A 10,783-nucleotide genomic window follows, 5' to 3' on the forward strand; every position below is an offset into this window, starting at 1 on the left:
GCTCCCCTGAACTGTGGCAGGCAAAGTTTAAGGATGAGGATTAGCTCATTCATGCCTGGTAGAGCTCTATCTCCAAAACTGGAGTATTATTTAAACAAATATAAATACCTTCAGTACATCTTATCTCTCAATCTCCCCTGCCTTCCAGCCCCCATGAACTGAACTTTTGTTGGAAACTTTGTCATTTAGACAGAAAGAAAGAAAGAAAGAAAGAAAGAAAGAAAGAAAGAAAGAAAGAAAGAAAGAAAGAAAGAAAGAAAGAAAGAAAGAAAGAAAGAAAGAAAGAAAGAAAGAAAGAAAGAAAGAAAGAAAGAAAGAAAGAAAGAAAGAAAGAAAGAAAGAAAGAAAGAAAAAGAAAGAAAGAAAGAAAGAAAGAAAGAAAGAAAGAAAGAAAGAAAGAAAGAAAGAAAGAAAGAAAGAAAGAAAGAAAGAAAGAAAGAAAGAAAGAAAGAAAGAAAGAAAGAAAGAAAGAAAGAAAGAAAGAAAGAAAGAAAGAAAGAAAGAAAGAGAAAGAAAGAGAAATATGCCCGAGGACAGCTTCAGTCCTGCAATTCCACCCTCAGCAGCACTCAGCTCTGACTGGGAGAGCTGCTTGTAAATTTGGGTAACATTACATGGCCTACAGCACAACAAGAAAATAGAATCTAACGATGTGGATAAGTTTCGTAACTAGAAGAATAGTAGAATAAACAGCCACAGGAGGCTGGAGTAATCATCGTCACGAGGGACAGTCAAGACAAGATCTAACGTCTATCTTGCCTGCAAGAACTTGAGTCATGCTGGTGCAGGAGCTAGCTCACCCTAGAAAATCTATTCTTAGGGTCTCATAAAAACAACTGAACTGCACTGTACAAGTTAAAAGGCAAACAGAGGAAATCTGCATGAGGAGTAACACTCACTGCTCACTACAGCACGGTTTCTAGTGCCCACTACTATATGGCTCCTAGTGCTCACTACTGCACGGCTCCTTGCAGGAGCTGCAGAGGCACTGAGGGAGGCAGGGAATGTGTAACAAATTTCAGTGAGATCTCCCTCAAGCAGATTTCCCTGCAGGAAGCCAGGATCTTAAGTGTCAAAAAAGCAGAACAGTTTTTTCAGCAGAAAACCTTCTTTGCTTAAAGAAACATTAAAAATAAGCAACAAATTGATGATTTGTTCCTCTGCAAACCACTGCTGTTTGGATTGGAATGCATAGGGGCGAATTCAAGTGCACAGCCTTTATACTAAAGAATCCTTCTGTGTTCATCTGTCAAACAGGGCACAGGCCACGAAGCAGTTTCTTTTCTGGGGCACAGGGAATCTGGATCTAAAAACTTAATGCTTAAATTTGGCCTAACAGGAAAATGGAAAATGCTGAGTAAGACCCGATCATTTGCCCAGCTCCCTCCATGTAACCAGCTTGAGACTGTTAACTTCTTATAGGGGAAATAATGCAGCCTGGGAGCCCTGGCAAGTCTGGCGTGTTCCTTAGTTCTCCCTAAATCCAAGCAATGGCCTCTGACAAACCTCCTTCTCTGCCATCCCACCCTTATCTGTCACTTGCCCCCAGCAGACACACATGCACACAGAAACAAACAGCTCTCATCCGAGGTGCTCTCTCTACAGGGTTTAGAAAGACATCTCAAGAGGAAAGATGAGGGAGGTGTTCATGAGCCTCTCACCTGGCCGGGTTTCATGAGAGCTTCCTGAGCAATGCCCGAAATTACCGACATCCAACAGAAATGCTACTTTCTCATGTTTATTCCTGTAAACTACAAACATAAGAAAAGCTGAATCATAGAGAATAGAAACTTAGTAAAGAAAAAACACACACAACATAAACAAACCCTCATTTCAAGCTTCCTCCCTGACTTTTTCTTCCTCCCTCCCACTTCAGGCTTGGTGTTACTTTGCCAAAGATTGGTCATGGTTTGGATAGCACATCTTGCTCTACACGTTCAGAACAGCAAGAAGTGCAAAAAACTCAACACAAACACCTCCTCCCCAAACAACACCCAAGCGGCAGCTAAATCAAGTGATTAGAGGACATAAAATGAGGCAACAAGAACTGGCTAAAGCTTCAGCTCTGCTCTTTGCTGGGTTTCTCTTGGGGGTTTTGCTTTTTGGTTTTGGTTGGGTTTATTTTTTCCTTTCTCTGAGTCACAGAGAAAGCCAAAAGAGCAACAAAAATCCTGATCCCTGATCCCAGCATTGAGCCAGATTCAGCTAGAATTTCAACCCTGCGCTTAATCTTGCTTTAAACATGCCTTCAAAATAAAACAAGCTACTTTCTTTAACCTAGTCATAAAGTTTATTAAAATTGTTCATTAATGCTTCAAATGTAGCAAGAATGCATAGATCCCAAAATATACATATGTATTTTCTTATAGAAATAGATTATTCTTTATAATAAAAAAAAAACTGTAGGAACATCTTTAACAGATTACTCAATTCATGACTGACAGTTACACGAGATTGCATCATGTACACAGCATTCCCAGCCATGCTTAAAGGATTGCATCACTTTGCCCTTGCTCTCCTCTCGCTCTTTTAAATAACCCCAGCGCCCAGCAGCCTGCAGAGCCCGTCCTGGACCTGGGCACCGGGACCCCGGGACCGGGGCCCCTCCGCTCCGCACCGCCCCGCTGACAGCCCCCGGAGATCCCCGCGCGGCGGCGGAGCCTTCCGCCCATGTGTAAATAAAGACCGAAAAAACACAAGAACAAACCAACATAAAAACCATTAAAAACCAGCCCATCGGCCCCCGGGCTCGCCCCCAGCCCGGCGGAGCGGAGCGGGGCGAGGAGCCGGCGACTCCCCTAGCCCCGCGACCCGGCCGGGGGTCAGCAGCGGGGCGAGGAGGCGAGCAGGGGCTCGGGCAGCTGTTTGAACAAGTTCCTGAGGGTGCTGAGCTCCCGGGAGAGCTGCTCCACCTTCTTCTGCAGCCGCTCGTTCTCGGCCGTCAGTTCCAAGACTTTGTGCTGCGTCTCCAGGTTGCGCATTTTCGCTTTGTCGCGGCTCTTGCGCACCGCGATGTTGTTCCTCTCCCTGCGGAGCTTGTACTCGTCACTGTGCTTGTCCACGCATTTCTTGGGCTTGTTCTTGGCCGCCGCGGGGCCGGAGTAGCCCCCGGCGGCGGCGGCTGCTGACTTGGAGGACTCGGAGGGGTTTGGGGTGCCGGGGGGGCTGGAGGAGGACGAGGTGGACAGGTTCCCGCTGCTGCCGCTCGGCACCGACTGGTAACCCAGGTAGGAGCGCACGGTGCTGCCGTAGGGTGAGGACATGCCCCCCGGTCCCGGCCCAGCTCCCCCTTCTTCCTTACGGGGCCCTTTGCAAGAGTCCAGGGTCTCGAAGACCGGCTCCACCTTGGTCTCCACGATCTGGGGCGGGAAGCAGCCCGGCAGACCCCCCGGTTTGTGGCTCTGGCTGGCGCAGGGGTGGCTGTGCCGGGCGAGGCTGATGTAGGTGTAGTCGGGCTTCTTGCTCCCGCCGCTGCCTTTATAGTCCTCGGCGAAGAGATCGGAAAGGAAATCTTGGCCGGCGCCGCTGCTGCAGGGAGGCTCAAAGTTGCCCCCTGCTGCTGCTGCTGCTGCGGCGGCGGGAGGCGGCTGCGCCGGCGGCTGCGATGCCAGGGGGTCCAGGTAGGGGCTGAAGTCGATGGCTCTCTCGTGGTCCCCTACGGTGAGCTCGGTCATGGAGCGGCCCCCGGCCGCCCGCGGGTGCAGCTTATTGAGCGCAGCCAGACAGTCCGCCTCGTAATAGAAATTAGCCACTTCCATGGATTTAAAGGCGGGCGGCTGGATGGGGAGGCATGCTGCGTCCCAGGCCACCAGGCGTTGCATGAAAGCAAAGGGGGATGCAGGGAAGAGGACAGGACGCGGGGGGCCCCCCCGGCAGAGGGTCAGGCTGCCGCCGTCGGGATTGGGGCTGTATGGGGGGGCTCCGGACCCGGCCTCAGCCTCCGGTGCTGGGCACGGCCCCCGGCTGCGCTGCCCACCGGGGCTGGGTCAGGTCCTGCGGCGCGGCGGGGCTTCACCGCTCCGGGAGCTGCGGCGGGAGCTGGCGAGTCTCGTCCGGACCATCTGGTTCTGGGTCCCGTGTCCTAAAGTCTCTGACTTAGGAAAGTTCCTTTCCCCGGTTATTTATAGGGGCGGTGGATCCCATAGCAACAGGCGCGTCACCGCCTGGCCGCCTGCCACGCTTGCACGCTCGGTAACTGCCGGCCCCGGCCCCGGCCGCGGCCCCGGAGGAGGCTCCCGGGGCGGGTGTTACCAGTGCGGTGCCCGCCGAGCGGCCGCGCTGCGGACAGGGCTTCGCTGTGGAGCGGGGGCCGCCGGGGCGACAGGAGCGGGGTCCGGGGCACACGCACCCGCGTGTGTCGGGAAGGTGCCGCCGGCTCCGTGCCCGCGGGGGCTCCGTCCTTCGCGCCCGGGAGCGGGCTGGGGGCTGGCAGCGCTGCCGAAGGGGTGGGTGCAGGTCCCGGCTGCGCCCCTGTTCCCTTGGGAAATAGAGGGAAAGAGGGATTTTCCTCAGCCCCTTAGGTGAGGCAGGGGAAAGGCTGCAAGCAGACAGATCCCGTTATTCTCTGTCCCGTGCTTGCTTGACTCAGTCCCAGGGGCAGTGAGCACCATCCATCTGAATGGGCACAGAGAGGAGCAAAGATGGGTCAGAGCAGGGCACAAGGCTGTTGCAGGCCTCCTGCATGCCAGCAGCAAAAGAGTCCAGCCAATGCTGAGCTTCTCTTGCCATCTCTTTGTGCAGGGATGGTGGCCTTATAGTTTGCCTTGGCATATTTGCTTTGCATGATATGGTGCAACTGTCAGGGTACATGAGCGATAGGGAACCGAAGGGGACTCACTGCATCCACACGGTTCAGAAGGGAAGTGAGATACGTGCATAGAAACATGGAATCCAAATGTTTTTAGAATCGCGGGTTAAGTTTGGGAAGGAAGACTGAATCTTGATGTCCGTTTTAATTAAAGACACCCACCTTGGGAATCAAACTTATATTTTCACTCTCTTACTCCCACATTTACCTGTCTACAAGCTGGTGATTCATCCCCAGAATAAAGGACATTAATTTAAAACAAAACATATAATTAAAGGAAGTAGGAGTGTCCTTCGCCTCAGCAAAGAAGACCCAGCACTGCAGGGAAAATGACATTGCCTCTTAGAATAATGTGAAGCAATCCTGCGGTGTGGGAAATATTGTAACGTTAAGCCAGAGGAACAGGTATTGCATTATACGATTCAAACAGTCAACTGTTCATAATGTCCAAACCTCAGAACTTTGAAAAGAGGAAGAATTCAAGAATCAGGCAGTGATCATCAGACTTTTTCTCACTTTAGTTTTTCATTTGCTTTTTCTTTCCACGTTTTAGAAGGATTTCTTTTCTTTCCATAGCAGAAGTACCCTAACAGGTTTTCAGGCTTCAAATAGTTCTAGTTCCATCTTTATCTACCAAGTTAATCTTTGGTGAATGCACCAGAGATTAAATTGGAGCTGGGCCTGGCCAGAGCGCTGGGTCTGGAGGTTGGAGTTGGAGCCCATACCTTCATAAATACAAACATCTGTATTGGGTGCAAATACTGGCAAGTCGCAGTGAGCCAGGGCTTGTTCTTCTGGCTGTTTACTCCCTCATTCTGCGCCTTTATCCTGCATTCTGATCTGGCAGTTACCTCCAGCCGCTGCCCCAACTGGCCCTTGTAACCGAGCTCTCAAAAGCTGGCCTCATGTGCTTCCTACCTCCCAGGCATCTCAGGGACCCAGAGCAGGAGGACTCCTGCTGTAGTGATGCCTTTCTTGGCATTACCCTGACAGGTCTCCAGCTCCCCATTGCTGCTGGATGAAGTCGAGCACTCAGAGTGGTTGATAACTTTCCTGGGCAGTGTTTCAAGACATTTTTGGAGATCTCAATTTGCCCTCTTCGAGTTTCTGCCCTATCCTCCCCTGCTCTGCAGCAGTTGTATTCCTGCCTGGGCTGCTCTTCCCTAACAAAATACAGTGTCTGTGCAACTGTCATGTGAAACAGATTATATCAGGGATGGTGTGGCCCACACCTCGCTTCCAGGCCAGTGCTGAGTAATCCTGTAGTCACCGAGATCACACGTCAGCCAGGGTGGTAATTGAGGTTGGATGCCCAGCTTGTCCCCTCCTTGCCTTCTCCCCCCTCACCTCCCTGCTGTACCTGGATCTCTTTAAACTTCCTCCAGCTCACCTCAAACCCCAGCATCCACTCTCATGGAGCCAACGTCCGTTCTCAGCTTCTCATGGGAACCTTGTTGGCGGCTCTAACCACGTATCCAAAACCCTGGCATTCGACAAGCAGGTTCTGAGCTAACTCTGGTCTCTCGTAAATTGTTTCTGCACTTGTCATAACAAATGCATGGCCAGAAATGGGGTTTTTGGAATGGGAACAGGTGCAGAGAGAGGCTCGCACCGTGAGGGTTGAGGGGAGGCCTGGGTACACTGAGCTCTGTCCCTTGGCCTGGGCACATGTGCAAAGGCTGCTAGTAATCATCCTGGAAAACTCTTCAGAGAGATGCTTGAGATAGGAGAATAGATGCAGAGATTCCTGGTGAAGGGATCCAGGCATTGTTGTGAAAAACAGAGTAATTTTGAACAGGAAGGCAGCACTTCTGTGAAAGCACCTTCTTCCTAGTGATTCCATGCTTTCTTTTCTTCAGAACTAGTCAGCTGGGGAAGGAGACAGCATAACTCACAAACCACTTAGGAAGAACGTAAAGCACATTTGAGCAGAAAACAATCTGATGCAATAGAATCCAGATCCCTCTACATCCATGTGTGAAACAAGGTAGACACTGGGAGGGTAACAGAAAGATACCAGAAAAGGTGGAAGGGAGAATCTCAGTGCTCATTTCTGTCATGAATTAAATTCTGCTCTTCAGTTTTTCTTTTGTCCTGTAAAAGCCACAACTTTCCAGCTCCAGTTTCAGACCTACGATAAAGCATTGCAAAGGCATTTTCTTCCTGGAAATGGTCTTCTTTTCCAGGATTTTTTGCAAGCTTTCCAGTTCATGCGCTCCAGGTCTACAGCAGCTGTCCCTGGAAGGACACCAGCTTTGGGGAGACGCTGTTGGTTTAATGGTGATGGCTGAAACACTGAAGTGTTTATAAGGTCTGTAGACTGGCAACCACCCTCTGGGATGTCTGTAATTTCTCATGTTTCTTGCTGCAGACTTGTCTCAAGTATTATTTCCCTTGCAGTGGTTCTTAACAGATCAGTAAGATCAGAGCTGTATCATGCTAAACCGTGTGTGAGCACAGCCTCTCACCCTGCCTTGCAGAGCAAAACAACAAGGATGGGCAGAAGAGGGACAAAGAGGAAAGAGGCTTGTGCCAGAGGTTGAGAGTTGCATCAATGAACAAGGTGCTGTAGGTAGTGTGTTGGAAATGGGCTGAAGAGGAGAATATGAGGGGTTCCAGAGCAGAGCAGTATCCGTGCAAACAAGCAGCCTGGGAGAGAGCACAGAGGTGGTGTGGGAAGGTCTCGGGGGGGTAGGAGGGGACCTTGCCTGAAAGACTGGCTTAAGTGGAGCGATGTTGCAATAAGTAAAGGCTGCAAAACAGAGAAGTAAAATTGAAATGTATTTCTGAGCATGTTGTGAGCTGTGTTTGCTCCTCTTCCTACCCCCAGGTACCTCTTTATACAGCCGCGCACCTTATGCCAACGACAACTCTTAAGTTGTACCTGGCAAAGGCCAGATTTCAATCTCTTGCTTTCCACTTGCTGTTCTCTGCTGTAAAAAAGCAGCCCTTATGAAATGTCAGGCAGGGACAATGTCTCAACTCGGAGAGAGGTTGGCTCTCCTTCCGTCCCCCCCAGCTCTGAGACCAGCCTCAAGACTTTGCCTCATTTTAACATAAAAACTGATTGCCACATGCTTTCCTCTCTTCTGAAACCGCAGCAGCGATACCCTGCCTTGCAGTCTCCAGTGGCAGGGAGCTCCCCAGGCGCTTGCAGGCCCTGTCTCCTGGCCTCCTTTACTTCTTTTGTTAGAGACCAGAGTCCTCCCCCTCCCTAAGTGCTCCCTCGCCCCTTGTTTCCATGTGACATGGTGATGCTCGGGTATTTGTTGGTCTTCTGCTGATTTTCTGCTCACCTCTGACCTAGCATTTGCAGGGCTGCGTTGCTCAATCCCACTTTATCTACACGTTGCTCTTTGCCCTACAGTGCTGCAGAGACGACACCTGGAGATTGGCACCGCTGCCTGCAGACAACATGAGCAAAATACCTTCCCCGACCCGATGGAAAATTTTCCAGAGCAAATTGGAGGTCAGAGCACCCACTCTGTGGCTCTGCAAGAGGGAGAGCCCGAGCGCACACCAACACCCCCGGAGCGGGACAGTGACAAAGCAGAAGCTACAGTTTCCAGTCCTGTGTTGCAGAGAGTCGTGCTGAAGCCATTTGGCTGGCAAGACATGGGCTGTCTTTTCAAGCAGGGACTGTAAGAGGTGACTTTGTGGTTTATGAGTAGCCTGTTTCCTGTATTCCAAAAAAATATTGGCAAAGAAGCTGCTGTCCACCAGCTTTTCCGAAGTTTTCCATAGTTGTCTGACATTTCCTAGGTAATTGTGGCCTCTTTCTTTGATGGATTTATTACAGTAGTGTATTAACACTTTTTCTAACATATGCAAGCTTTCAAAAGATCCATCAAGGGAACAGGAATTCTATCCCCCCAGGAGACCCCCCTAAGTGTCAGAATTTCCTAGTACAGAACTTGGGAATTCACCTAGGCAGTTTCTAAAAGAGGAGAGCTGTTCAGGGGTGCTGAGGCTGCAGGCCGGTAGCTGGGACTCCTTGGTGTGTATTGCTGGGGTGACATAAACCAAGGGAGGACTTAGAGAGAGTGATGGGAGAGTGGGTATAAGAAACAAGATTTTTCTTCATTAAAAGCATTAAGGTCCATGCCCTTGACTGTACAAATACTTTCTTTTCCCTCTGCTCTCTTCTTGTGTCAAGCACCATGGAGAAAGTGGGGCTGCCAGGCATCAGTTAGGACTTGTTGGTGTGAGTCCTGGCACCTAAAAGCAGCCCCTGGGCTGGTCTGTGTCATCTGGCAGCTGGCCTTGGTGGACTGAGTACCAGGCAGGGATAGCCATGGAGTACCATCCTCCACACACCTCGCCTTTTGGTCCGTGTCTTTGCATTTACAGCTTCAGACGAGAGCCGTAGGAGTGGCCATTCCAGCTCTCCCACCCACTGACACTTTCCCATGCCAGAGCCCAGCAAGGGAGCTGCAGCCAGCTCCCTTTGTGCTTTGTGGCACGGGAAGAGACTGGAATTACCTAAGTTCAGGGGAGAGAGGTGAGCCCGGAGGGTGCGCTGCCCCGACGGGCCCGTGCTGGTGGTGGGCAGCAGTCGGGTCTGCAGGAGCTGCAGGTGCCCTGGCAGGTGTCAGTCACTGGGTGAAGCAGTGCCCAGGGCTGTGCCAGCGGGACTCGGTGTCCCCGTGTCCCCGTGTCCCCGTCCCGGGGTGGCCGCAGCTGAACGGGGGTCACGGCACCGCCGGGCGGGCCCCGGGCTTCGCACCCAGCCCTCGCCGCCCGCTCGGCCAGGCCCGTCACCGGGCTTGGGGCGCCACCTAGCGGCGCACGGCGGGGGCGGGGCGGGGCCAGGGGCGGGGCCGGGGCGGGGCAGTCGGCGGTAACCGGCAGCCCGCTCAGGGCGGGTGTTTGAGCGGTGCTCGCCCCGAGGTCTCTGCAGCCGCGGCACCGCCTCCGGGAGCAGCCAGCGGGATGAGCACAGCCAGGGCCTGGCTGGCTGCTGCCCCTGAGCAAACCGGACAGGGATGCGGCTCCTCCGGAGCCTCCTGTACAGCAGCGCGGTCTGTCGTACCCGGTACGGCCCCTGTCACCCCAAAGAGCACACAGGTTTTCCGGGGAAACAGTATCAGTGCAGAGTTCCATTCAGAGTTCCAATTCGAGATGTGGGACTATGGAACCATGCAATGGTTTGGGGTTGGGTTGGGAAGGACTAAAGGTCATCCAGTTCCTTGCCATGGGCTGTGATGCCTTCCACCCATAGGCTACAGTGGAGCTCCAAGAGCTGCCACAGCCGTCGTGTCACTGCACACTGAGAAAGGATGAACCAAAGGGGTCTGACACCTCATGGGCACAGTGCCTGGTGGAAACAGCACCCTGAAAATGAAGCAATGTGTCAGGAAACCTACCAGTGACCTGGCACAAGTATCACCTGTGAGGGTGCTGAGGCGCTGGCACAGGGTGCCCAGAGAAGCTGTGGCTGCCACATCCCTAGCAGTGTTCAAGGCCAGGTTGGACGGGGCTTGGAGCAACCTGCTCTAGTGGAAGGTGTCCCTGCCCATGGCAGAGGGTTGGAACTGGATGAGCATTAAGGTCCCTTCCAACCCAAACCATTCCATGGTTCTATGATTCTGTGATCAATCAGACACCTGGTTTAGTATTTCACGCACTGCAAATGGATCCATTTTAAATGTTTAAGTGAAATCTCTGTAATTATTTGGAACACTTGTTATTTTAGTGCCATTTTATCTGGTATCCAGGTAAGTGTGTCGCAGAAATCATGTTCATAGACTGGTACTGGGACACCGTGTGGGGCTTTCTCTCCCACCCTGGGGTGTGTTTCTTTGGGGCCACCGGTGGGCAAGGGACCGCTGGATCCCAGCGAAGGCCGCGCTGCACCGGCACCCTACGGGGCTGCCGCTGTGACCGCCGGGGCTCCCGCAGCCCCGGGGCAGCCGCGCCGCCAGGGGGCGCGCAAGGCACGGGCAGGGGGTGCAGCGCGGGAGGGCGCTGCCGAGA

At 52.4% G+C, this 10,783-nt stretch overlaps 1 protein-coding gene and 1 long non-coding RNA gene across 2 annotated transcripts in view; one reads left to right on the forward strand and one right to left on the reverse strand.

The window, feature by feature from the left end:
- LOC115946134 (uncharacterized) overlaps positions 1-8,898 on the forward strand; it is a 162,878-nt gene extending 153,980 nt beyond the window's left edge. The window contains exon 6 of the long non-coding RNA XR_004080246.2: positions 8,175-8,898. This is a non-coding gene — a long non-coding RNA (uncharacterized lncRNA). The remainder of the gene's footprint in view (positions 1-8,174) is intronic.
- On the reverse strand, positions 1,723-4,107 carry CEBPB (CCAAT enhancer binding protein beta). The gene has a single exon (XM_034066596.1). It carries the CDS (start codon positions 3,819-3,821, stop codon positions 2,823-2,825), a length of 999 nt encoding a protein of 332 aa, XP_033922487.1. The 5' UTR covers positions 3,822-4,107; the 3' UTR covers positions 1,723-2,822.
- Positions 8,899-10,783: the final 1,885 nt, after the last annotated feature.

This window comes from Melopsittacus undulatus, chromosome 10 (assembly GCF_012275295.1).
Source record: "Melopsittacus undulatus isolate bMelUnd1 chromosome 10, bMelUnd1.mat.Z, whole genome shotgun sequence".
Taxonomy (NCBI): domain Eukaryota; kingdom Metazoa; phylum Chordata; class Aves; order Psittaciformes; family Psittaculidae; genus Melopsittacus; species Melopsittacus undulatus.

Excerpts from the sequence above, each read along its gene's own strand:
- CEBPB (XM_034066596.1), bottom strand. The coding sequence starts at position 3,821 with ATGCAACGCCTGGTGGCCTGGGACGCAGCATGCCTCCCCATCCAGCCG.